Source organism: Rhinatrema bivittatum, chromosome 8, assembly GCF_901001135.1.
Source record: "Rhinatrema bivittatum chromosome 8, aRhiBiv1.1, whole genome shotgun sequence".
NCBI classification, from domain to species: Eukaryota; Metazoa; Chordata; class Amphibia; order Gymnophiona; family Rhinatrematidae; genus Rhinatrema; species Rhinatrema bivittatum.
Window position 1 is genome coordinate 219,553,612 of NC_042622.1, and position 27,884 is coordinate 219,581,495.

At 49.0% G+C, this 27,884-nt stretch overlaps 2 protein-coding genes across 3 annotated transcripts in view; one reads left to right on the top strand and one right to left on the bottom strand.

Annotated features, from left to right (window-relative positions):
• SBNO2 (strawberry notch homolog 2) overlaps positions 1-3,489 on the top strand; it is a 196,834-nt gene extending 193,345 nt beyond the window's left edge. For both annotated transcript variants that reach the window (XM_029613396.1, XM_029613397.1), the window contains one exon: positions 70-3,489. In XM_029613396.1, the coding sequence (XP_029469256.1) occupies positions 70-617 (548 nt within the window). In that variant the 3' untranslated portion in view covers positions 618-3,489. The remainder of the gene's footprint in view (positions 1-69) is intronic.
• GPX4 (glutathione peroxidase 4) lies at positions 2,378-26,919 on the bottom strand. The gene is made up of 7 exons (XM_029613398.1): positions 26,784-26,919; positions 25,675-25,769; positions 4,485-4,629; positions 4,196-4,347; positions 3,449-3,473; positions 3,069-3,128; positions 2,378-2,724 (listed from the first exon to the last, which is right to left on the bottom strand). The coding sequence occupies exons 1-7, from the start codon at positions 26,850-26,852 to the stop codon at positions 2,692-2,694; spliced, it is 579 nt and encodes a 192-aa protein (XP_029469258.1). The 5' UTR covers positions 26,853-26,919; the 3' UTR covers positions 2,378-2,691.
• Between the last annotated feature and the right edge of the window lie 965 nt (positions 26,920-27,884).

Here is a 27,884-nt window from a genome sequence, read left to right on the forward strand (position 1 = left end):
GCTGCTATAACCACTAAGGCTACTCCTCCACTCAATACAGAACAAAGCTAAAACGATGTCTTTTTACAGGAATAAAGATCCCAGAGAGCTGTGTGCGGAGGGTGCTAGAGGACCTGAGACAGATGGACGCAAGTGTGAAACGCAAACATGAGGCAAACCAGCTGAAGGAAGACAAAGCACGGCTCCCAGCACTGCCGTACTCTCTCCCGCCAGTCCCTCTCCCCCGACACTTCCTAGCACCTGACGAGATTGTGGACTTGACTTGCAGCCCCATGAACCACCTCTTGCCAGCCCCAGCCAGCACACAGGACTCCCTCGCCATGCCCTTCCCATCCGAGCCTGCTGCACTGCACTTCAGCTTCATGCCTCCGTTTGAGAACCAGAGCCTAGCAGGGCACAGCAGCCCTGTATCCCAGGAACCACTGGCATTGCTACAGGAACATCTGCACATGCAGCAACAGCAGCCACAGCAGCAGGAAGATCTGAACTTTCGGGAGATTCTGGAGGAAATGCTGAATACACTAAATGTGCCCCCACCAGAGAGCCCTAGCACTGACCGGCAGAGCGTCATCCAGTATGGGGGTGAAACGCTGGCAGGATTCTGGGATGCTGGCTGAGGAGTGAGGGAGAAATGGAACAGGCTGCTTTTAATTAACTATTTATGGAAAAAAGGGGGGAGAGGGAAATATAGCTCTTTAAAAAAAATTTATTTATAAGATTATATAGAGCTAGATATCTAGATTAATGTAGATATCACTCTATCAAAAATGTAAAGAGGAAGGGTCTGATGGTACACAGCAATTGTGCCAGCTGGTGGGGAGAACAAGCCCTCAAGTAGCTACAGGACTGGAACCATCTTGGCAACATATGTTCCAGATAACATGAAGCTAGTCTTGTTCTCAGCCAGCGCATCCCTCCCAGCCCTGGAGGAGCAGCTGCCCCCTTCCTCCTCTAATCATAACTACTCCGGTCCTGCACTTACATGCTTCACCTTGCTCCAGTTTGCTGACGTCTGTTCTGGATGGGCTGTATGCTTTGTGCTGTCAGATTGTGTTTGCAGAAATACCCTGCAGAGTGTTCTGTGCAGGTGATTGCACGGAGTGGGGAGGGGCACAGAGCAGTACGTGAGAGAAACTATTTCAAATACCAAAGAATCAGCCACTATGTAATGTGGGCAGGGTCCCCAACAAATCCCCTCCTTCTGTGTGTTAGTCCACTGACCTTGTCTCCTTCCTGGCATCAAGGATGGAGGCTAACAGCTGCACAGGATCACTGAACTGGTTGTTTTCCTATCTCCCATGAGCAGTCCTGGTGTGCAGGTCCCATTGGGTATTGAATTTACAGCTAGTGCACAGCTCTGGGATGCAGTACTCTGGAATTAGCAATTCTATTCTGTAGGTAAAAGGAGGTAGTTTTCATTCTCAGCTGGAGCACTGGTGGCAAACCATATTGTATAGGAGTATTATTGTATTCAGGTTTACTGTGCACAAGTTTGGCCTGATTGAATAGCTTCTACACTAAAATGTCTTCTCCACCTCTAATTTATAATACAGCCTTTTATAAATCCACTATTAGTACTATAAGTTTCTCTTTGCTCCAGCCCCTGTTAAGGAACTGATGCAGGACTAATGGTCACCTCCTCAGACCTTGCACACCCCTTTCAACCTCACTGGCCTGGGAGCTCTCCTGCTGCTTTTCATAGCTGATGGAAGTCTCAGCATTTTTCTTCATAGCTCTTCCTTTGGCTTCAAAGGATACCCTTCCCTTTCATTTCCTCAGAACAATCTGAGCTTTTATTTCATTTGTTTGCTGTTCAAACACCATAGGGGCATTAAGGGATTCACAGTCTGTCCCTGGAAGACCTGTATGCTGAGGTTTCACACAGCATTATGACAGATTTGTGCATCCACAAATCCACCAGTTCCTCCCAGGACTTAATCAGTGGTGGTACAAGTTACAGTTTGACCTAAATTGTAACTATTTTATATTTTAACAGCAATTTTTCATCCTTTACTGCACCTACTGGCACTTATTTGTAATCTGCCTTCTGCCTCTTTCACAGGCATATTTATAATTAACTAAGATGTATATATGTAAAGCTTTTTTTTTTTTTTTTTAAATATGTGCCTTTAACTAATAATTCCTAAATTTTCTACTTGTACCTGAAGGATAGTTTTGCATTCTGTCCAGTAAAGATTTGAATGGAACAGGCTGCTGCTTCTCTTACTTGGCACAGATGGTGAAGGCAGCGTGGCCGTTTGATGCTTGGATCTCTCCACCCATACTGTGAAACGCAATGTAAAGACTGCATGCCTTGCACTAAAGAATCACACATTGGGACAGACAACTAATGACAAAAGATAAGCAATCCATGAAGTATCACTCAATTATGAAGTTTATTTAAAGTTTCTCCCAAGAATATTAAATTTGCAATGAAAACTATGAGGGGGGCTCTTCTAGCATGCGACTGCTACTAAGACAAGCCTCCCAGAAAGCTACTTCCGAGGTGTGACATTTACAGGGATATTTGTTCTCTGCTTCTGCACGAGTCTTCCTCCCGCTGATGCATGCCAAATGCCATCCAGTCTGTCTCACCCAGAGCCTGGTTTGGAGACAGACCTTCATTGATGCTTGGGTTGAAGTCACCTGACAGAACGCAGATACCAAAGGAACAGAAGAGGAGCAGCAGCGCTACAGGTAGCTGGGCAGATCCTTCTCCATCACCTGGAGGGAAAGAGATAGGGTGAAGCACTCTTTACCCCTGTGGAAATTCACACAGTTCTATACTAGCCAGCCAGAGCCACAGGCAAGGGCAGCCATTGCCCTTCCTTTTTCCCAGGGAGGATTGCTGAATAAGATTCTAGCATTACAATACTCCAACCTACCAAGGAAAAAAGCAAGAAAAAAAAGTCTCCATATAGCAAAGGTTCAGGTTAATAACTAAATCTGCATGGTCTGATAGGAAAAAGGTGTACATCTCTCCCTCACATAAAAACTTTTATAAACAGATGTAAGCTGAATAAATAAATCCAGTGTAACTTTCCAAGTCCCACAAGATAGTAACTTACAAGTGGATCATCCATGGGGCTGAACCTCTTCACCACCTGCCCCTCTCGGTTAATGAGAAACTGTCACATTCAAACAGAAAAACAAGACTTCAGAAGTCACAGGGCAATCTCTCACTGGGTGCATAGCATCACAAAACTAAGGCTGGAACACAAGGTGTGAAAGCCAGCAATTCAGCTACTCCTAGCACTAGTGACAAGTGTCCCTGCACAGGAGGCCCATCAGCCTGCCTCACACCTTAACTTGATGGTGGAAGAGCTGAGTGTTCAAGAGAGCCTTAGGATAGGATTTGACTGCACTCCTGGGTATTGAAAATTACCCACTAAAGACCCCATAATGGAAACAGTTATTTCAGCTGTAAAATGTTAAGGGCCTTGCTTACCTTTGTGAAGTTCCATTTAATAGCACTAAAAAAAAAAAAAAGCATGAATCAGAAAAGATTGTGTAACAGGACAAAATAGCAATGGCAGCCATGGCAAGAAGCCAAAAAGTGGCAAACAGGTCTTTTAACTCAAAGCATTCCTGAAGCCAAGAGACCCAACAGATTCATCTAGCATCAGAACATTCCTCCAAAAACATGCAGCTGTTTTCACAGGTAAGTCCCACTGCAGTATCAACAACCCTTGTCCACATTAGTTCACCCTTCTGCAGCTGCATCACTGCAACGTGATCCCCACAGGAACCACCATCCTGTTCACAGTAGTTTTCCTCCTGCGGCTGCATTCACTCACTTGCCCAGAGTTCCCCTTCCCTTAGGTTGCTCCTTCATCCATTTCCTCAGTCCCTCTGACTTCAGGCTGAGCTAAAACCAGGGATACCAATCCCCTGCTTGCCCTGCTCCACCCGAGTGATAGCCCACGAAGCTGCCTAACGCCTCAGAATCCTAGTCTTTTTTTTTTATTATTAAATTCTCCAGACTGCAGGTTTGCACCTCTACCATTTGCTGGAATCAGAAAACTACCAAGTCAAATACTGAGGGCCTACAAGTGGCAGTTTCAGAAGAGTTATTATTCTGTGCCTCCATCTGCTGGTAAGCATGCAAAACCCACTTGTCTGGACGGATTGGGGTATGAACAGGAACCACCATCCTGTTCACAGTAGTTTTCCTCCTGCAGCTGCATTCACTCACTTGCCCAGAGTTCCTCTTCCCTTAGGTTGCTCCTTCATCCATTTCCACAGTGGATGGGCAGCCTCTCCGTTGACATCTATTTTGCTGAATATGTCAAACTGTACACCATAGGATGCAGTAAACTCTTTAATCTGAGCCTCATCTCCTGGTTCCTAAAATGTAAAAATGAACAATCCTCCGTGAACTTCTACTGGCAGACAACCAAGCTCCCTGTTGTGCATTCTCCGTGCCCTTCTCGCCACCAACTTTGTAGAGCAGTGCCAGCATCTGCCCCTGTGCCCCACATTACCTGTTTTCCAAATTGATTGCAGGGGAAGCCAAGTATCCGTAAACCCTTCTCAGCGTAACTGGCATGCAGCTGGACAAGCTGAGTGTAGTTTACGGCAGTCTTTCCTCATTTAGAGGCCACATTAGTGATGATGCAGACAAATCCTCTGGGGAGGGGAGATAATAGATTAGAATAATTTCGATTCACCAAGGTTAGACATTTAACATGGAACAAGAAAGAAAAAACCCAAAAATGTAGCTGCAGTTTCAGTAAAGTTGGTGTCTGCAAACAAATCTGAACCTCTGGCGATCTTCGTGCCTCTCAGGCTCATCTATGAAGCAGGGATTCAGTGTTTTGTTCTAGGTTATACCTACTGATGCTACCAGGCCTTTGTGCATTAAGTTGTAGGATATGGACAACTACCTTTAATATAAGAAGGTCAATTCTACTGCCTTCAAACTGGTTTCTTCTCCCTTTGGCTGCTTCCTAGCCTGTATGTGGAATTGTGCTTCTGTACCTAAATATGCAATAGCAGCAGTGGGAGAAGATGACAGAGCCCCTCCAAGCCACAGAAGAGATTCTGCAAATGGGTACAAATATTTTATTTAAATCAAAATTTCCTTAATTTGTCAGCATCTTGTGAAAAGTTCATTTGGGGCAGATACATGACTGATGGACTAACAAGAAGCAAAGTCAAAGAGGCCAGTGCCTGAAATGGCAGCCTCTACCTCAGCAGATTTTTGGTATGCTTTGGACAGATTGTGTAGGATGGTGATGGGAAAGGGTTAGCCTGATCAGTTAAAGCATGAAGACTGGCGACATTAGTGCTGAGCTGCATAAGGGAATTTATATTCTCCGTGGACAATCGTAACAAAGCAGCACATAAGATGGGTGCTGTTATCACAGTGCCAAGACAAACAAACATTCTCCCCTAGCCCAGAAAGGATGTGTGTTCTGGGCATGTGTAGGACTTCCTGCGTGAACACAGCCTCTCTTTCAGTCTTAATTCATCCACATCATGAATAGTCACTCTCTTCACATATCAGCCACAAAACAAATCCCAATACAGAGTAAGAGCTGAAAGTTTAATACAGATTTACAAGTGTCAATGAAGAAATCTACTTTGGACAGAAAGGGAAAAGCACTTAAATCCTGTGAAAAGTGCTGGCACAAAATGCTTTTGACGAGCCACCAGAGCCTGTACTTTTGATGCTTGGGCACAGATCTTAAGAGTACCACTTGTGGTCCCTGACACAATGTCCCCAAGGGTGCTAGTATACTGTTTTCAAGCTCAAATATGAACTTAAGAGCTCACCTGATTAAGAATGCTCTAAACATAAAAAACTCTCCAGTGAACTCTACAACTTTAAAACAATAAATAAGTGGCAAGTCACTGTTCCCTGTACGTACCTGGATCAGTCCAGACAGTGGGTTATGTCCCCAATCCAGCAGATGGAGTCAGCACAAGCTTTGAGGGGGTGTATCCATATATACTACTACCCCCTCTGCAGGAGTTCAGTATCTTCTGACTCCAGCAGATGCGAGTAGGGGAATCAGGCTTCTCCTCCTTTTCCTTCTCACTTCTTTTGCTTGATTATTTTGCTGCCTTTTTCTCATGGATCAAGTTTGTATCAAGTCTTGTATAAAGTTAAAAAAAAAAAAGTAAAGCAGGGTCCTTTCACCTTTGGGGGAGTGACATCTCTGTCTCTTTTCTGCAGCCGTGCTGTTTTCTTTGTCATTGCAGCAGGGGTAAGTAAGTTTTATTCCTCTAATTTTTCTTCACAGCACAGCTCCCGGTGCCCGCGAAAGCCGGTGGTGCCGGCCTCTTCGTTTTTCTTCACTCACCCGCGGCCATTTTGCAGCTCCTCGTGGGCTGCTGCCGCGCTTGGGAAAGACTTCTGGGGCGGGTTGTGTGGCCGGAAAGGCCCCCCCCGCGGCACCCTCCTGTAATTTCGGACAGCGGGCAGTGCAGGCCGCCCGGGCCCCCCCGCAGCGGCGCTTTCATGCGCGTGGGCCCCCCCCCCGAGGCTTTTGCTCTTTTTTGCCGCCGTTTTTCATCTCTCCCCCGGCGATCCCGATGCCGCGGCAGTTGCGCTGTGCGGCCTGCGGCGACCCGGGGTCCCGGATAGGCATCTGTGCATGATGCCTTCCCAGGGGGGAAGGTACCTCACAGTCCCTTACTGAATTTTCTTTTTTGCCCGGGCGGCGCGGGCCGGCCACTCCGCCATTTTTGGCGGGAATGGGGGCCAGCTTACATTCTGAGCGCCCGGAGGCGCAGGCCACGAGGGAGAACGTCTCTCGGGAAGACTCCAAGCGGGGATTCTCTCCGGAGTTTATCCTGCTCATGCATACCGCTTATCTACAGGGACTGGACACACCTGTGGGAGCCCCCCCCCTTAAGATCCCATAGATGTCGCCCTCGGCGCCGGCCCCCCCCGACCCTTCGGGAGCGGGGGCCTCACGTCCTCCTACTCTGGTCCATTCGGCGCCAGCGGCAGTGGGGGCGGTGCCCGACCCAGCTGGACAGGGACCTGACCTCCCGGACGGGGGCCAAGGGGACGATCCACGTACCCTACGCCTCTTCCAGAGGGAAGAACTGGACGAATTCATCCCGCAGATCATTCAGGAATTAGATTTGGACCCTCCACCGGACCCGCCTGCTCCAGTGGCTCCCGCTGTCGTCACCTCCTCAAAGAAGGGAGATCCGGTCCTGGCGGCGCTTCGGCCGAGGGCTCGGGCTTTTCCTATCCATGACTCGTTTTTACAACTTCTCACCAGGGAATGGGACACCCCGGAGGCCTCCCTGAAGAGCAGCCGGGCGATGGAAAAGCTGTACCCGCTCCCTGAAGATTTTCTGGACCTCATCAAGGTCCAAAAGGTGGACTCCGCAGTGTCGGTCACGAAGAGGACGACTATCCCAGTAACGGGAGGTGCGGCATTGCGAGACACAGGATCGTAAGTTGGAGGTTTTCCTTAAGCGGGTCTTCGAGGTCACCGTCATGCGGGCGGTGATGTGCAGTTCGCTTGCCCAGCGGGCTAGTCTCCTTTGGGTACAACAACTCCTCACGTCTCAGAATCTGCCGGCCAATGAGGCTACCCAGGCAGATCGGCTGGAGGCCGCAGTGGTGTATGGGGCGGACGCCTCGTACGATCTTTTTCGGGTCCTCGCAAGATCCATGGTATCAGTGGCGGCACGCCGACTACTATGGCTACGCAACTGGGCGGCAGATACGTCCTCGAAGTCCAGTCTGGGCTCTCTCCCCTTCAGGGGCAAGTTCCTCTTCAGGGAGGATTTGGATCAGATCATCAAGTCCCTGGGGGAGAACGCTGTTCATCGGCTGCTGGAGGATAGGTTTCATCCATCCAGAGCGTTTTCTTCTTCTTGGACCAGAGCCAGAGCGCAGCGGCGCTACAGGGGATACAGACAGGCGGGCGCCCGGCCATCTGCCCCCAGGTCTCAGCCCTGGTCGCGCTCCTTTCACGGGCGTCGGCCCGCATGCACTACTCCCGGACCCGGGAACCCCTCTAACAAGTCTTCACAATGATGCCAGTCTCGCCCACTCCCCTGTCCCCAGGATTGGGGGCCGGCTAAAGTTTTTCTACGTGGAGTGGGCGCGGATCACCTCGGACCAGTGGGTCCTGGATACCATAAAACATGGCTACGCATTGGAATTTGTCCGCCCCCCGCAGGGAAGGTTCATCTTTTCTCCCTGTGGCTCTGACCTCAAAAGAAGGGCGGTGCAGCTGACACTGGACAGACTCCGGGAGATTGGTGCTATTGCGCCCTTCGGAGAGGTGGGCTCGGGCCACTATTCCATCTATTTCGTCGTGCCAAAGAAGGACGGTTCCTTCCGGCCTACACTAGACCTCAAGGAAGTCAACAAATCCCTTCGAGTCGTTCGGTTCCGCATGGAAACTCTCCGATCAGTGATTGCGGTGGTACATCGGGGGGAGTTTCTCGCCTCCCTGGACTTAATGGAGGCCTACCTGCACATTCCCATCCGCCTGGACCACCACCGTTTCCTTAGTTTCAAAATCCTGGACCAGCATTTTCAGTTCACGGCTCTCCCGTTCGGATTGGCGACAGCGCCGTGCACCTTCACCAAGATCATGATAGTCGTGGCTGCAGCTCTCCGGAAGGAAGGCATCCTGGTTCATCCTTATCTGGACGATTGGCTCATCCGGGCGAAGTCATTCGATCATGGACGCTCAGCGGTGACTTGAGTAGTACGGTTTCTACATTCCCTGGGATGGGTAGTGAACTTCTCCAAGAGCTCCCTCACAACGCTTGGATTTCTTGGGGGTGACCTTAGACACCCTACTGGGCAAAGGGTTTCTGCACCAGGACAAGGCTCAATCCTTGCGGGATCACACACGACGGTTCTCTGCGTTACCAGAGCCCACCTCCTGGGACTACCTACAACTCCTGGGAGTGATGGGGTCCACCATCGACCTTGTACCTTGGGCTTTCGCGCACCTCAGGACTTACAGTGGGTGCTCCTCTCCCGGTGGAAACCAGTATCACAGGACTACCAGATGATTCTCCCGCTCCCGCAGAATGCCAGGGACAGTCTGGGCTGGTGGTTGGATCTGCCGAACCTGGCCTGGGGCGTGTCCCTCAATCTGCCAAATTGGGTGGTGGTGACTACTGATGCCAGTCTAGCAGGCTGGGGTGCAGTATGCGATCGAAGCGCCACGCAGGGGACGTGGTCAGCGGTTGAGGCGAAGTGGTCAATCAACCGTCTGGAAACCAGAGCAGTCCGGCTAGCTCTGCGACATTTCCTCCCGCTTCTTTGGAACCGGGAAGTCAGAATTCTATCGGACAACGCTACCACCGTGGCCTACATCAACCGACAAGGAGGCACGCGCAGCCCGCAGGTCACGCTCGAGGCGGCGCTACTGATGCAATGGGTGGAGCGTCATCTCGTCCGGCTAGCGGCCTCGCACATCGCTGGGGTGGACAACGTCCAGGCGGACTTCCTCAGTCAACTGCTGGACCCAGGAGAGTGGTCTCTCTCTGACAAAGCAATGCAACTTATCGTCCATCGGTGGGGGGCCCCCCACCTGGATCTGATGGCGTCCGCTCTCAACGCCAAGGCTCCACGCTTCTTCAGTCGCCGGAGAGAGCGCGGGAGTGGATGCCCTGGTCCTTCCGTGGCCCCCACATCTTCTGCTCTATGCTTTTCCACCGTGGCCCCTGGTGGGCAGGATGCTCCGCAGAATAGAAAGCCATCAGGGGACCGTGGTCTTCGTCGCTCCGGAATGGCCCAGGCGACCCTGGTTTGCAGACCTGCTACAGCTGGTGATAGACGGGCCAATCAGGCTGGGGCACCTCCCCCAGCTCCTACATCAGGGCCCGGTATTTTTCGAGCAGGCAGAACTCTGTCTTGCGGCCTGGCTTTTGAGAGGCGCCGCCTCCGGCGTCGGGGCTACCCGGAGGCGGTAGTATCCACACTATTGCGGGCACGAAAAACATCAACTTCGGCGGCCTATGTTCGAGCTGTGGTGTACCAGCCAGGCCACGAGACCCGCTGAGGCTTCTGTACCTCAGATCCTTCAGTTTCTACAGGCGGGAGTGGAAAAAGGGCTCACCTATAATTCACTACGGGTTCAGGTGGCCACCCTTGGTTCGCTGTTGAGCGATGGGGTCTCTCTTCTACAGCATCCTGACATTGCTCGTTTTCTCAAGGGTGTCAAGCATATGCGTCCTCCGTTGCGGGACCCTTGTCCCTCCTGGAGTTGTGCTTCACTCCTTGTCGGGACCACCGTTCGAGCCGCTGCGCAGCGCAACAATAAAGGATCTCACTCTCAAGACGGTTTTTCTTGTGGCCATCTGTTCCGCTCGACGCATCTCGGAGCTGCAGGCTCTGTCGTGTAGAGAGCCTTATCTCCGTTTTTCCGACTCTGGAGTTTCGCTTCGCACAGTTCCCTCCTTCCTTCCGAAGGTGGTTTCTGCATTCCATGTGAACCAGACTGTGGAGCTGCCGTCCTTCTCCTCCTCAGAGCCGAAGTCTCTCCGTCTCTTGGATGTCAAGTGCACTCTGCGCCTCTATCTGGAGGCTACAAATGAGTTCCGGATCTGACCATCTCTTCGTACTCTGGTCCGGACCTAAGAAGGGGTCTCAGGCCTCGAAGGCTACCATTGCAAGATGGTTGAAGGCCGGCATTGCTGCTTCCTACATTGGGGCGGGACGGACTCCCCCACCCGGCATAGTCGCGCATTCTACACGTTCTCAGGCGGCTTCCTGGGCGGAGTCTCGCTCGGTATCCTCAAGAAATTTGTAGAGCAGCCACCTGGAAATCGTTACACACGTTCGAGGCACTATCGTCTGCACCTCGCTTCTTCGGTCTCTGGACACTTTGGCGAGCAGGTTCTCCGAGCAGGCCTCGCAGGACCCCACCCGATTTAGGGAAGCTTGGGTACATCCCACTGTCTGGACTGATCCAGGTACGTACAGGGAAAAGAAAATTATTACTTACCTGCTAATTTTCGTTCCTGTAGTACCATGGATCAGTCCAGACGCCCACCACGTTTTGGGTTTTTGATCCTGCTCAGCTCTGCGCTATTTCCTGTTCACAGTGCTCTGTGTCTTCACAGTCGTTTCCTTTTTTGCTGTTTTTCACAACTCCCTACAAGTTGGTAGGATGTTTGTAGTTACTTGTTGCAGTTACAATTGTTTTAATTATCTGTTTCCACAACCTTGATCCTTTGGGGGTTTCTACTCGGGCTTTGATATACTCGATACTGAACTCCTGCAGAGGGGGTAGTAGGATATATGGATACACCCCCTCAAAGCTTGTGCTGACTCCATCTGCTGGATTGGGGACATAACCCACTGTCTGGACTGATCCATGGTACTACAGGAACGAAAATTAGCAGGTAAGTAATAATTTTCTTATCAAAGTCACCTATGCTGAACATGATAGGGAGCTATTGGTGCAGAGAAATAATGGCGAACTCCAGTCCTCAAATGCCAGAAAACAGGCCAGGCTTTCAGGATATCCACAATGAATATGCATGAGAGATTTGCATGCACGGCCTCTATTGTTTGCAAATCTCTCAATCATTCATTGTGGATATCCTGAAAACCTGGCCTGTCTTGTGGCACTTGAGGACTGGAGTTTGCCATCACCAGCACCAAGAAGAATCAGCACAGATACCATGAAGCAAGAGAGGCATGGTGAGAACTCAGTGTGAAGAACTAGCAAAGCACCAATTCACTAGAGCCGACCAAAATAGGCACAAGAATCTGCTCCAAAGAGAAGAGGAAGTAGTATTGCAGGCAACCGCAACAAAAGCAATTCAGACGGAAAAGCTTCACGAAATTGAATGTTACCACCACTAGTATTGCAGCCAGAAGAGCTTCCTTCCTCTGTAAAAAGGCAGCAAAACCGTTTTCCTACAATACCTGATTTTCTGGACAAGTTTCTTAAAAACATGTCAAAGACCTGCAGGGTAGTGAACCAGCTTTACCTAAGCATATTTTGGAACCCCTAAAAGCATTAGAAGCTACACTTCCTGCATCCCGTTTTGAAAAACAAAGAAAGGGGGCCTTTAGAAATAACCAATTAGGAATCTGCAGAGATGAAGCTGAAATCGGTCAGCATCCTATGTCACCTCCGATTCAGAGGATTCTCTACATGTCTGACTCTTTAGACTGCCTTTCAAGTTTACATTCACTGATCTTCCATCAAACCTGTCTCCAGAGCAAAATAAGACAAACACAAAAATGGCTGAAGTTACATCTTTGCAGGGAGAGGAGAAAAGCAAGCAGCAACTAAAAAGGGAGTTCTTAAATGCATACAACTGCCAAAATAGTTTAAGTCTGTACTTCTGCAGCAGGTGCTATTAGCAGTATAGACAGATACGGAACACACCATACTCTATAAGCACAGAATGCAGAGATATCAAATATAAGTCACAAAAAATGTATGGACTGAAGTCCAACTACCATATGATTCACTTACCAAGTCAGCAATGAAAAAACACAAACCAAGACATTCAAACACTCCTCCAGGGAAAGACAAAAAAAAAAAAAAAAAAAAAAGAGTACTAGACATGACAGGAAAGTATTCCAGGGGTCGCTTACAGTTGATATTGAGGCACACTAATTGCAGATGATCCAATACCTCTTCAATAATCTGCCAAAACTGATCGTGTGAGTAAGTTACCAGAGCACAGCAGATACCGAAGGCTGTCTCCTAAACATGTTACACATTAAAGCTAGGACTCATTTAAGTCCTCTAGAGCCGAGGTTCCCAGGTCTGTCCTGCAGGCCCCCCAGCCAGTCAGGTTATCCAGAATGAATATGCACGAGAGAGTCCACATACTATACATACAAATTCATTGTGGATATCCTAAACATCTGACTGGCTGGGGGGGGGGGGGGGGGGTCCTCCAGGACAGGTTTGGGAAGCACTGAGCTAGAGTTTCAGCCTCTGGCAAAAAACAAAAAAAAAAAAAAGACTACAGGCATGGCTGCGTGCTTCTTGGCTCAGGGAAGTACTTGAGAAGTAAGCAGACATGCCATGTAGGGGTGACAATTTGAAGAAAAAAAAAAAAAGCATTTCCTGTACATACCCAGATCTGTCAGACTGCTATGTTTTGCCTCCCTTCCAGCAGACAGAAAAAAAAACCCCAACTTGAAGAGCACCCTCTCTTAACCTGGTGTGCCACCTGCATCTCTTCAGTATCTGTCTCCAGCAAATGGAGGTGGTGCAAAATCTACAGTCTTGATCCAATCTCAAAGATTTCAAGAACAAAAAAAAAGGTTAAGATTTGATCAAGCAGAACAAGACATGTCGAATTCTCCACCGGGAAAGGGGGGAGTGGCGGCAGGCCCAGCTATTTTTTACTCTGGACTTTGTGCTGTTAATGCACAAAGCTTACCTTGCTAGTCATTTGCAGCAAAGTGGTGGGTCACTGCTCAGGCACATAGAGGGGCCTACCAGGAAGGTTCCCAAGTGGCTGGAGCCTCTCAGGGTCCAAAAGATGCAGGGCCCCTCACTTCCAGGAGACTTGAGCCCTAGTCGGGGCATCTCTGACCTCGGCAGACATCCTGACCCTTCCTCGGTCGATCAGAACGAGGAGCCTGAAAAAAAAGACTTCACATCTGGAGGGAGACGACCCGAAGGTCATTCACCTGTTTCAGAAGGAGGAATTAGACCCTCTCATTCCACATGTCCTAGCGAAGCTATGAATGGCTCTCCCCCCAGATGTCTCAGCACAGGATTCGGCAGACCCGGTCCTGGCTGGTTTACAAGGTCCTGCAGAGACTTTCCCATTCCATCGTATGGTTCAGCAGTCAATAGTCTGTGAGTGGGATACTCGAGTCTGGCCTAAGAGCGGGCCGGGCAATGGACAAATTTTACCCATTGCCTGAGGAGACTAGAGCTTTTAAAAGTTCCTGAGGCAGATGCCTCTCTGTGTCAGCAGTCACAAAGAACCACTATTCCTGTAGCAGGTGCAGCAGCTCTTAAAAGACCTCCAGAACAGGAAGCTTGACGTTCACCTCAAGAGGATATTCAAAGTCTTGGCCCTTGGCTTTCAAGCTATTGTCTGTAGAAGTTTTATGCTTTGGGCAAGCCTGAGGCGAGTGCTGCAGTTGCTGACTACCAGGGACCTACCGCCTGCACAGAGTCCTGAGGTGGGGCACTTGGAAGCGGCTGTTGCATATGGTGCGTTTGCCTTATATGACCTCCTTTCTACCTCCTCCAGGACAATGGTCTGCATCTCGGCAAGGAGGCTCTTATGGTTACACAGCTGTCAGCTGATGTTTCCTACAAGGCCCAGCTTAGCTCGCTCCCTTTTATGGGCAAGCTCCTTTTTGGAAAAGACTTGGAGCAGCTGATTAAATCTCTAGGCAACAAAGTCCATAAGCTTCCAGAGGACAAACCTAAGGCATCTACAGGTTTCTCCTGACCCGCTCTCGTTTTCAGGGGTAGCGAAGCTTCCAACAGAGCAAGGCTCCTGTTCTGGGTCAGCAACAGGCCTTGGGGAGGTCTCGGTTGCATTCCTTTTGCAGCCATAGAGCAACTCCAGAAGTCATCAGCCAAGATAACAACCAAACAGTGGGTTCTAAACATCCTAGAACACGGCTACGCGTTGAATTTGCTCAGTCAAACCTGTTTCCGATCTCTCCTTGTGGATCCCCTTTCAAAGACATTGTTTGGCAGACCATCCACATGCTGCAGTGCCTAGGAGCCATTGTTCCTGTTCCACAGGGAGTGGAAGACAGGATGCCATTGCCATCTATTTCATGGTACTGAAGAAGAAAGGCTCTTTTTGCCTAATCCTGGACCTGAAAAAAGGTGAACAAGGCCTTCAAAGTGCTACATTTTTGGATGGAGACCCTGCACTCTAATTGCAGTGGTCTGCAGCAGGGAGTTTTTGGTTTCCCTGCATATCGGTATCCACAAGGTTTACAAGAAGTTTTTGATTCATGATCCTTGGAATGCTTGTCCAATTTCAGGCCCTTCCATGTGGTCTGGCTACAGTTCCTCGCACTTTCACCAAGGTGATGGTGGTGGCAGCTCTTCAACAGGAGGGATTGCTGGTTCACCCGTACCTGGACAACTAGCTTATTCGAGCAAAGCTGAAAGAACTCTGCAAGCCAGCAGTCAGCAAAAGTCTCTCAGATGGGTTGTCAATCAGGCCAAGAGTCATTCCCTTCCCTCTCAGGTCTTAGACTTCCTGGGAGCGCAGTTCAACACCTGAGTGGGAAACGTTTCTCCAGGAGGAGCAGATTGCCAAATTAATGCAACAGGTTTGGCAACCATGAGTTATTCCCATGGTTTTTTTTCTTCAGTTTCATGATCCTAGTTTTTGTAATCCCTTGTTCAATGTAATTGCACTCTGAGGCACTGTTACTGTTACAATGTAAACCAAATTGATTTGTAACTTCTTACAAGAATTTTGGTATATAAAACTGTTAAATAAATCTCTCATCGGCTCCTCTGCCTACAGTCTGGGACTATTTGCAGGTCCTCAGTGCAAAACATTTGAATCTTCTAATGCGGCCGGTATGTCAGTCCTGGAGCCTTAATTTAGTCAAGTTGTGTGAGGCCCCTTTAGAACCTCTTAAGCCAGCCATCTTGAAGGACCTCATGTTGAAGGTGGTAATCTGCTCAGTTAGGTTTTCTGAACTCCAAGCTCTTTGCGAATTTCCAAATCCAGAGTCTCCCTCAGAATGGTTCCATCCTTTTTGCCAAACGTTGTCTCAACCTGTGGAGCTCCCAGCCTTTCCAAATCGAGACTGAAGTGCCTCACGCTAGGGAGTTAAGGCATCTAGATGTCAAGAAGGGTTCTGTTGCATTATCTTGAGATCACGAATTCCTTTCGGGTGTCAAGGTCATCTGTTTTGTGGAGCAGCGCTAAGAAAGGGTCACAAAGTGTCAGAGGCGACCATAGCCTGTTGGCTGAAAAAGGCTATTGCTTCCGCTTACATTTTCCGCGGGCAGCCTGTACCCAATGGTTTGAAAGTGCATTCGATTTGATCTCAGGCTGTTTCCTGGGCAGCGTGCTAGTTGGTCTTGCCACAAGAAATTCGCAGGCAGCAACCTGGAAGTCTACATATTTTTGCCCGGCACTACCGCTTGGACGTCAAGGCACCGGATGTCAGCAGTTTCAAAAGCAGTGTCATTTGAGCTGGACTCAAGGTCCCACCCTAGATGGGGAAGCTTTGGTACATCCCAGTCTGGACTGATCTGGGTACATACAGGGTTCTTCTTACCTGCTAATTTTCGATCCTGTAGTACCACAGATTAGTCCAGACGCCCTCCTGTCAGGGGGTGGGGGGAGGATGTCAGTTTGAGTATCTGCTCTGGTTGTTCCAAGCTCTGAAGGCCTAATGTGTCTTCTTATCCTGTGGTCAGTTTTTTCAAGTTTATGGTTACTTTTGTTGGGTTTCTTGTCCTTTGCTTGATCCATATTTTATTTAGTCCTGGGGGAATTCTGTGCTACTGCAGAGCACAGAATTGCCATATTCTGCACAGAATAGAGGAAACCCTGGCATGCCACGAATGGAGAGCACGAAGACGAAGGCCCATATGTGCCATGGGATTCGCTCTGTTCGCGGCAAAGAGAGCGCATGGGAGGTAAGAACGGGGGGATGCTTGCGTGTGGGTTTCAGAGAGAGGAAGCCTATATGAGGAGATTGTGAAGGTGTGTGAGATTGGGAGCTCGTGTGTATGTTGAGTGTGCTAGCCTGTGTATGTGTGAGCGACATAGGTAGCCTGTTTGAGGATGTGTGTGAAAGAGAAAGGGAGCTTGTGTGGGTGTGTGCCAGCGTGAGAGTGAGGGAGCATGTATGAGAGAGGGAGCCTGTGAGGGACAGTACTGAGAACAATGTCAAACTCTGGGACTGGCTATAAAGTGAAGGGGAGAGATACTGGCAGGTGGAGGAGTTGGAGCCTGAGAGGGCAAAGTGGTCAGGGGAGTAGGGAGAGCAAGTGGAAGGAACTTACAGTGAATTTCTAGGGAAATTCTGCATCTTTAAGTAACTTTTCTGTATTAATTTAAAATGTAATTACTTAAGACTGTCATGCAAATTGTGTTATTTTGACCAATATAAAGTTTGCAGAATTTTAAGTTTTTGTGTGCAGAATTCCCCCAGTAGTTATTGTGTTCTGCTTTAGTAATACTGAAAAGATGCAGGTGGCACACCAGGTTAAGAGGGGGTGCTCTTGAAGTTTGTCTCCATCTGTGGCAGGGAGGCAAAACCCAGCAGTCTGGACTGATCCGTGGTACTACAGGAATGAAAATTAGCAGGTAAGAGCCAATTTTCTTCTGCTCTCCAGTCCTCAGCAGCATCATAGATGGATACTTCCTCACAGAGACGTTACCGACAAGACATAACAGATCCTATTACTACTCCCACATGTGCTTTTGCTCAAGGCACAGCTTCAAAGGCTGCTGCCATTCATTTCTTGCTCTGGGCTCTTTGGTGGATAGCAAGATCTCCACCTGCTGCTGTAACTTGACTATTCTTTCAATAGGAACAGTGTCCCCCTTCATTGCGTTGAAGAGGGCTCCCAGATACTTGAGCATCTGGGATGGGCATAAGTGAATTTTGAGCTCATTTACATCGAAGCTAGCGTTTCTATTTGTATGACTTTCTGATGCGAGGGTCCCCTCCTGCTGAGTCTGCTTTTATTAGCCAGTCAACCAGATAAGGGTGGACAGATTCCTTCCTTGCATAAAGCAGCTGTTACCATCAGCACCGTGGAAGGTTTTTGGTGCCATCACTAGCCCAAATGGCAGGGCCTGAAACTGGTAATGTTGGCCCAAGACTGAAATGGAAGGACTTCTGGAGGCTTTCCCACATCAGTATATGCAGGTAGGCTTCCATCAGATCCAGAGGAAAGAAATTTGTCTTCTTACTGCAGCTTTTTGACTGTCCTCAGATTTCATTCTGAAATGTAGAATCCTTAGTGCCTGGTCTACCTTTTTGAGGACCAATACTGGGCGATATGAATCGTTCTTTCAGGATTATAAAGAATATGGAGTATGTCCCTCTCTTGGCCGGGGACTGGAATGATTGCCTTGAGGTTTAACAGCCTGCCCTTTTGTCCTGCTGCAACATAACAGGACAAAGTCCTCCTTTATGGTGTCTTTTAGCTGAGGGTAATAGCCTTCTCTTATGATACCAAGGACCTGCCTCTGACTTGTGGGAGTACAGAGTGGGCCCATGTACCTTTTGCATTGCCTTGCTAGGGGGTTGGCTTCTGCCACTAGCATCTCTGGAGCCACACCTGGCTCCCCAAGAGGGCTGCCCTTGGGGCCCCAGTCTGCCTTCCTTGCTAGTCTGGGGCCTTGACCATCTAGGCTGTCAACTATCTCTGGGCCATTGCCTGCCAGAACCCCCTGTGCGCACCTGCTTCTGTCACTCAAACGTCTAGACTCAAGTTCATGAGCTTTTCTAGGTCCTCACCGAAAAGTAATTTCCCCTTAAAGGGGAGCTTACTCAGCTTGGATTTTAGTGAAGAGTCTGTTGCCCAGTTTTTTAGCTACAGCAACCACCTGACAATTGCCACTGTGGCAGACTGCTTGGCTGTGGTTCTAATCAGATCGGACAGAGTATCTGCCACAGACTCTGCTTGTGCTGTTTCCAAGCTACTGGGGTGTGGGATCCTTCCTTCTAGTCTCCTTGTAGGAGTTGCTGCAGTGTTCAAAACAAGGCCCTTGCTGTGTACCCACCACAGATCACTGAAGTAACTAGCCTAGCACTGCATACAAACTTTCCTGAGCAAGGTCTCAATCTTTCTATTATGCACATCCTCAACTGGAATAGTGATCTTTGACACCGCTGCATCTACTCTGGGTAGAGGTAGTAAGCTCTCCCCCACCACCTGGTCCATCATGTGCAGTCTCCATATTTTTCCTACTACACAGCCTCAGCTCTAGGGCCATCCATTCAGCTATCATATCCTGAATTACAGAGTGGATGGGGAAAGGCTTTTGCTGCCTTAATGCCCAAGGATTAGGTTGCCTTTCAGCCTTGGGTCTTTAGGATGTCCTTCCAACAGCCTAAGGACCTGGGAGACCTTGGAAATAAGGGCTCCTAATTCGTCTGACCTGAACAGATGTATGGCTGAGTCATCCTGCTCTTTCCCCATGTCTTCCCCTTCCTCCATAGTCTCCCTCTGAGGCTTACTCATGTGAGAGCCTGAGCCATTCACCCTCGCTGGAGTCAAGCTTTCATTTCTTTCCTCTGGAGGCATGAGCTTCAGGGAATTTCCCTTCATGTCACTGTAGGCTTTTACATCATTAGCACAATTCAGTTGAGAACTCTTCTCCCTCCTCCAAAACAGCTGGAGAGTGGACAGGAGCCTGACCAGCAGCTATTTCCATCTATTTGGCTGCAGGTAATGCCAGGTAGCTGGGGGCAGAACAACCACTGGGCCCTCCCCCAGTAACTTTAGCAACACAACCGCAGTTGCAGCAGAATGAATGTTTGACCATGGGAATGCACTGTGCCCCATAAACAAAGTTCATTCTCCCCCTTTCTATCACCACTGCTTACCGTTGGGAAAGGAGTTCGGGGCTTTGGGATGGGTTTAAGGTTTTAGTCTTCTAGGCCTACTTCCTTCACCCACATCTTCTTTACTTGCTCCTGCACTAGGGAAATGCAAGACCACCAGCCTGATTGCCCCAGGGGACGGAAAAGCAATCTTAGGAGGGCCTTCACCCCAAGGAGTCCCTGATGCTGGTGTCACCCCAGGAAAAAAAAAAAGCTACAATAACAGGGGTGATGGCCTCCTTGAGAAGCTAGCCCCACTACTGAATCCTTCCCTATAGAGAAGGGACCGCAGGAAAGAGGTCTGGAATTCTGCCTCCACCTGCTGGTAGGAGGATGAATCTGTGAAGAGTGGTTTGGCTGGATGAAGAGGAACAAGCCTTTCACACACGGGATTACAGAAGAGCATTCCTATTATCAGGAAGAACAAAAGCTTCTAGCCTTTGACAAAGTAAGAAAGAATTCAGTAAATAAACCATCAAGACCATACACTGAGAAAGCTCTCATTGTTAGAGAAATTCACACTCAATAGAAGCCATTATATTAACACATACATTCAGCTTCCATTCAGGACATCTGCAAAGCGGCCTTCAGTACACACTTTCACGCAACCTGTTTTGGAGCAGGAGTCTCAAGCAGACAGTATTTGGAAGGATTTACACTCAATATATTCAGTTTCCCATAGAATACAAAACTTTTTTTTAATGGATTAAAGATCAGACAACCCTTAGCTGGGGAGTCCTCTTATGTGGCTTTGTTACGCTTGTCCACGGAGAACGTGAAGCTGCTTACTTGTAACAGGTGCAGCCACACAATCTCTCTCCTTCCCAGAAAGCTGGACACTGCCAGCAAACAGTCTGAAGGAGAAGTACATGGCTGCATTTGCTTGGGAACTCCTGCATGTGCCCAGAACATACACACTTTCTGGACTAGGAGAGAGTGTTAGAAATGACGGCAGAAGAAGACCGAATGGCCCATCCAGTCTGCCCAGCAAGCTTCACACATTGACCAACTCTGTGCTGTTAGATGTCACCCATCTTGTGTGGCTGTTTGTTCTGCTGTCCACAGAGAACACCTGTTTCAGGTAAGCCAGAGCTGTAGCCTTGACCATAGGGGGGTCACTGTGCCACCTCCCCCACCCACATACAGTTATTCATGGTGAAGCTCGTGTGCATGCTGGTGGTCCTAACACTTCTTGATGCTAAGTTTCTATCCTCCTGCCCACCACCCCTTCATCTCATGAGTGGCCCCTCCCCTTGCCACCCCCTCCTATACTGGAACTAGAGAAGGAGGTAGCAAAAAAAGTGCACTTCTGTAAAAGCAAAGCAGGAGACACAGAAAGCAAATGCTGGGCCTATGTACAGAAAGCACTCAAGTCCTACAGTGACCCCTACCCCAACATGGGTTTCCTAATGCAGAAAGGAGGAGGGCAAGGCCGCAGCAGGACCTGAACGTGCAACAGCTCAAAGACAGACTCCCGTGTGCACTTTCATTTTTGTCTCCTCCTGGTTCTTCAGTCAGGTAGGGAGGAGAACCTGAGATGGGGTGCCATGGGGAAAAACAGGGCAGGCAAGGACTGCTGGGCCAGGGGAGGAAGAGTGATACTGGGTAGTGGTAGGGGATAGAACAAAAGGACAATGCTGACTAGGATTCAATGGTGAGAAAGGGGTGGGGGTTATAAAAGGAGTAATGCTGGGTAAGTGGAGGACAGAGAGAAAGTTAGAGCACAGGCAGTGTAGACCACTGCCTCTGGCACCACTTTTTTTTTTATAGCTGCCAGAGCACTGCGCCATTACGGTATCAGGACCTGCAGCCTACATGCCATGACCTACAGCAGCACCTGGAGACAGAAGCTTCAGGCGGGACCTCCTGCAGCCGCTGCATGCTGACAGGTTCTACTGCGCTCCGCCCCGTGCAGGTTTCTATGGTAACAGGAAGTCAGGGCAGGGCACCACATGGCCTGCCAACACACCACAGCTGAAGGCAGCCCCCCACCCACTGTGGAGCCAGCACTCCTAGAGAGCAAGTGGTACTGCAACTTGGAGGTGGAGGATTGGGCAGGGAAGAAGTGAAAAAAAAACAGGAGGAAAGAAAACAAAATCAGACAGTAGCCCCTGGAAATGAAGTTAGTGGCAAATAAGACTGGGACAAAACAAGAAATAAGTGTCCAGACAGAGGTAACAAGAAAAAAAGAAAGTGGTTTTCACTTTAGTGACTGGAATGTGACAGCTTTTGCAGTGTATTTCTTATACCTTTATTTTTTGCTTAGAGGAGAATAGGTTTCTTCTGCACTGTACTACCCTTACAGTATGGCTTCTTGGGGATTCCATTTCATTTTGTCTACACATTTCAGATGTGTGATCACATTCTTTATTTGGTGAGGATCCATCCATGTTCTGCATGTGTGACAGAGGTGAAGGATTTTGCTAGTGTTTAGCTTCTGTGTGGGGATCTGTACCAGTTCAGCTTATTCTGTTTTCCCCAGTAGGAGACATACGTGTTCTAGGGCACTGGCGGGCAAACTACAGCCTGTGGGCCAATCCAGCCCTTATAGGTTTTTAACCCAGCCCATCACTTGGACACTATCCATTATGTGCAGCCTGCCAATGCTGTGACCTGCCCGCCCAACGTCAAAGGTCTGGTTATCGCCCTTGATGCGCGATGCTTGAGCAGGGAGGTTGGAACAGCGGCGCATTTTAATACAAGGAGAGACCCTGTTCATTGGCTTACAAGTGAGGAGATCCCGCCAGTGCCAATGAATGGAGTGTCCCCACCTCCACCAGTAAGGAAAGGCCCCATTGTTGGCACACTGGCGGGGTTCCCATCCTCCGCCAACAAGGAGATGCCCCGAGCTGCTATGAGGAGTGATAATAGGGAAGTAAGGGAAGGGACAGAGAGAGAAGGAAGAGAAAGTGGTTAGGATGGTGGTGAAACAGGACATGAATGAATGGGAAGGAGAGGGTGAGTGACAGAGCTGTTGAGTGTTAGGGAAGGGAATGAGTGAGTGGGAGAGAGAGGCTGGTAACTGAGTGGGAAGGGGGTAAATGGGAATAAGAGTGAATGACTACAGGAAGGGGAGAAATGGGAGAGTACCTGAAGGGTGAGGGGGTGAATGACTGAAGATGAGAGAGAGGAAAAGGGAGGAAGGAAGAGGGTAGACATGTACACGTGTGTATAAGAGAAAGGAAGTTTGCTGTACCCTCCTTCCCCCTACTATTCCAAGTCTACAATCTCAGGGTGACTGGAAATGAAGTTTCCAGGTATGGAGAGGGGAGTATGGTATCCTTATTAGTTTTAATTATTGGGCATTTGATAATTCTCTTTTGAAATATTTGATTTTGGGGAAATGTTTAAAGTTTAGGTTTTTATCCTCATCATTTGGAATATGCTTATTAGTATGGTTTCCTTACTGTTATGATTTATATGTCTTGACTGTTTTATGAGCAATGGGGATTTCTGTTTTTGATTTGTTGCACTGCATAAAAAGCTGGCTTTTAGTGGTTTTCAGTCCACTTTGTGTGTCTGCACCTTACCATTTATACCTTATGGCTTGCATGTAACCAAGGTGAGGCAGTCTGCTAGCTGGGAAACACCTTGTACCTGTTGGGTTGAAGGTTTTCTTGTTTTGGTAGAGACTGGAAATCCATGAGTGAAGAGGTTCATTGGGTGCTAAAAATGATAGTGCTTAAGACTGCTGGATACTGAAATACCTGCAGCAAGCGAAGGAGATCTGATTGCAGTTTTGAGGACCTGGCACGTCCCGTCCTCCAGCCCTAGTTGTGCTCAAATAACTTGTAATGTGGCTCCAGCACATAAAATATTTTCCCACCCCTGTTCTAGGGCCTCTTATGTTTGCACTGCTGCAGGATTCTCTGGTGCATCACAATGTGCCTGATATTGGGAGTTTGCTTTGCTGTTGAGATCTAGAGCCTAATTAGTTTAACATAATAAAAATTCCTCTAATTCAATAGAACAGAATAATGTATACTCACCTCCACTGACAAAGGCTATCTAAAACATTTGGCTTACAATTTAAATGACATTTGCCAAAAAAACATTAACTGACTTGAAAAACTTTAAATATTCACATATTTCTATTAATATTCTTTAAAATGTTTGCCACATTCAAAAGTTACTTATTCAAAACAGATTATGGTAATTTTGTGTTTATGTATGTTTTGCAATCCAGTGCACCTCATGGAATAGAAGATGTAATAAGTCCTGTGAGGTTTAGTTTGATTTAAGATCCATAACTCCCCCTCCCAATTAAAAAAAAAAAAAAACTATGCCTAAGGATAGGTATCCATTTCCCAAAGCTTTACAGATAAGTTTCCAAAAATACCAGTGAAGTTCCCCTAAATCTGCTCTAACCTAGGCATGCACTCCTTTTTCAAGTCCTCCTTCTTAAGGTACAGATGAGTAGGGGTTATGGATCACATCCACACAGACCGAAGGATCACACTTGTGTATACTTACAGATTAAAACAATTTGTTCATAAAAAAACATTAAAGTTTCCCCAGCCATGGTGTCATGTACAGGCTAAGGGTGCACTTTCACTTGGACATAGGTGCCAAATTGCCTGGCTATGGTCCTGAGGTAAGCAACTCCTCTGATGAATCATGTTGGACTTTAGCTGTTATAATTTACTATGTTATTATATAACATACAAGCCGTAAAGCCCGTTAAAACGGGCTACATCCCTCTGTCTCTCACCTCCCCCTCATTCTCTCTCCCCTCACTCTTCACCACCCCCCTCCCCCACCCACTCCTCTCCACCCTCCCTCTCCTCTCACTCAGTCCCCCCTCTCCCTCACTCCCTCCCACTCAGTCCCCCCTCTCCCTCCCTCCCACTCACTCCCCCTCTCCCTCCCACTCACTCAGTCCCCCTCTCTTCACCCACCTCCATTTCCTCCCGGCGCCGTAAGCGCGACTTCCCGCAACCCTCACCCGGCTCCATGAACTCCTCCCGCTCCTGCCGGCAGATCTCGGGGGGGGGGGGTCACTCCCGCGCGCGCGCGGCAGTGACCCCCCCCCCCCCCCGAGATCTGCCGGCAGATCTGGGGAGGAGAAGCAGCGGCACCGCGCGCGCGCGCGGCGCCGCTGCTTCTCCTCCCGCTCCTGCGGCCCCACCGCCATTTTTTTTTTCTGATCGACATCCTTGCCCGCACATGCGCAGTAGAGCTGCGCTCTACTGCGCATTTGCGGGCCGTCGGTCACAGGCCATTTATAAGGTAGATAGAACAGGGGTCGCGAACCTTTTTGGCTGAGAGAGCCATGAACGCCACATTTTAAAATGTAATTCCGTGAGAGCCATACTAACTACAACCCCCCACCCTCCTGACTCCCCCAAGACCTACCAAATTAATTTACTACAACCCCCACCCTCCTGACCCCCCCCCACCAAGACCTGCCAAAGTCCCTGGTGATCCAGCGGGGGTCCAGGGCTCAGACAAATCTTTAATAAAAAAGTAAAAATCTAACAAAACCCCCCACCCTCCTGACACCCCCCCCAAAGACCTCCAAAATTAATTTACTACAACCCCCCCCCCTGCCCCCCCCCCAAAGACCTGCCAAAAGTCCCTGGTGGTCCAGCGGGGGTCCGGGAGCAATCTCCTGGACTTGGGCTGTCGGCTGCCAGTAGTCAAAATGGCGCCGACGGCCCTTTGCCCTCACTATGTCACTGGGGTCGACCAATGGCAGCGGTAGCAAAGGGCCGTCGGCGCCATTTTGACTACTGGCAGCCGACAGCCCAAGTCCAGGAGATCGCTCCCGGACCCCCGCTGGACCACCAGGGAATTTTGGCAGGTCTTGGGGGGGGGGGTCAGGAGGGTGGGGGTTGTAGTAAATTAATTTTGGAGGTCTTGAGGGGCGTCAGGAGGGTGGGGGATTGTTAGATTTTTACTTTTTTATTAAAGATTTGTCTGCGAGCCAGATGCAGCCATCAAAAGAGCCATATCTAGCTCCCGAGCCATAGGTTCCTGACCCCTGATATAGAATGTGGTAGTAACCATCAGGAGGGGCATTACAGCTGTGGGATCCTATCAGTCTGTCAACTGTGGAAACAAGAATTAAAATAGTACAATTATATAAAGAAGGCCATGCACAGACCATCTCCTGGGTATAGCCATCACATCTGTGCAAGCTGAAAGGGAGGGGGGGGGGGGGGAGAAGATGTTCCTAGTTAGTTACTTACCTGTATTTCTCCAAGGACACCTCATGCCCATCGATGTCCTTGGCAGAGAAATCATAAATAGAGTTGGCTGTTTTCCAATCATTCACCTGCGCACACTGCAAAGGAGAGCAGCAGAAGTTACCTGAGATACAGCCACTGCAGCACACTTCTTGGATCCTAGGCTACAAGCAGACTTTAACCCTAGCAAAGGGAACAATGAGTCCTAAAGATGGTGGGAGTAGGACCTTTACACCCAGGCTGGGGCTCATTCCACCTACACTCCCTCCAGCTGCTAGCCCGAGTAACAAATCCTAACCAGCCATCATAAAAATTGGACAACAGGCAGAAACCTGGATCCGCCGGGGGTGGGGGCCTAGAGCAACTGTGCACTGGCTGACCACACGCACAAGCCCAAGGGGTTAGTGAGCGGCCCCCTCTGTGCCCCGGCCTGTTTAAGCTGTGTTGGTAACGCCTCCTCCAAAAATCCCTTTATCCGAAAGGGATAATCAGAGCAGCTCTAACCGAGACCAGAGGGGGAGGAATAAGCCTCCAGAAATCCTTTATGTAAAGGGGATAAACCGAGTGCAGCTCCGACCAGGGGGAATAAACCCTCAGAAACCCTTTATGTGACGATAATAATTGGAGCACGCTCCTATCAGTAGCGGGCGGAGGGAAGGGAATAAACCCCCAGAAATCCTTTGCCCTAAAGGGAATAACCTCAGGGAGGTTCCAACAAGAATACACCCCTAGCAATCTGTTATCTGAAGAGGATAATCTCAGGCCAACTACAATCAGGGTCGGGGAGAAGCCCACACCCCACTTACTCTCTCGCTCAGACCCCATGCCTGAGCTCTCTCATCTCCATTCCTTCTCCTCCCCTCCTTCGGCTCTCTTCCTCTCCAACTACTGCTCCTCCTCCTCCTCCCACCATTCCTTCTCTTCCTGCTCTCTTCCCCCCTTTCTCCCTTCCAATTCAGACTTACATAACTTTATTAACACAACAATTTTACATGCGTCGCCACAGTAATACACAGAATGCTTAACGGGGAGAAAGGAAATAATACTCTCCCCCTCTCTCTTCCCCGTCCGTCCATTCCGCCCTCCCAATGCTTCGCGCTCGCCCCACTCACCATGTTTCCACCTCTTAACGCTCCTAACAGCAGCGTACGACTTACGACTCCAAAAAGTGGGGGCACCATGACTGCTCTGCGGCCACACCCTGCTGCTGCACAAACCGACCAATCAACGCGCGGGAGGCGGGGAATTGGTGGCCTGGGCAATACCATCTCGAGCGCGGGTGGGCGGGCGGGGACAGAGTCACCTTTACTTTGATTCATGTTATCCTTTTTTTTTGTTTAAGCTGCTGTACAACTTCCCGCAAGAAGATCCCAAAATTCTAAAAGGGCAAATACATCCCCTTGTCACATGGAAGCTTTTGCTTCTGTATGCCGCGCCACCCCCCCCCCCCCAGAGCTGACTGCTTTTGGCAGCTGTCAGTCAAAGGCGGTGACGATGGTGTGGCCAATAAGAGAAATAGAGGCGGGTATTCTACAAACTGCATTACTACGTAATGCGGTCATAGTTAAAACGCTGGCGTATGCTAATTTGCATATGCAATGTGATGGGGCCTGGGGCTTAGGATTTGGAAGTCTTGAAAGAATTAGACTTCAGGATTGCAAGGCTTGAAATGGCAGATCAGCAGAAGTCACGTGAAGGCCTCTAGTGTGGCCGTTTCAGGGAATACTTGGGATAGACATGGCAGATGGTGATGGGAAAAGAGTTGAGAGGATAGTTAAAAGGCGAGGGAGGGGGAAGTTGGTGTTGGGTTGCATGTGGGAATTTATAAACTCATCTTCTTATAGTGGAAGAATCTCAACTGAGCAGACTGCATGGATCATTTTGGTCTTTATTTGCTTTCATTTCATTTGCTGTGTTATTATGATGTTACAGCTGACTTGGGCCTAGATTTATCATTTCGTTATAATTATAGCAAAATGATCGCCCGCGGCCAAAAAAGGGGCGGGGAGGCAAAAGTGTACAACCGGCAGCATCGTGACGGAGCGGTATGCACGCCGCAGTTGTGGCCCCGCTGTACACTTTTTCTCCCCTAGCGCCAGTAGAAAAGGTGTAGGTATTTACAGCACTACTGCTGGTGATAATTTGTGAAACATTATTACCTGCAGCGCTACCGGCTACTCATTTTATCAAACCCTGCCCAAACCTCTCCCCTT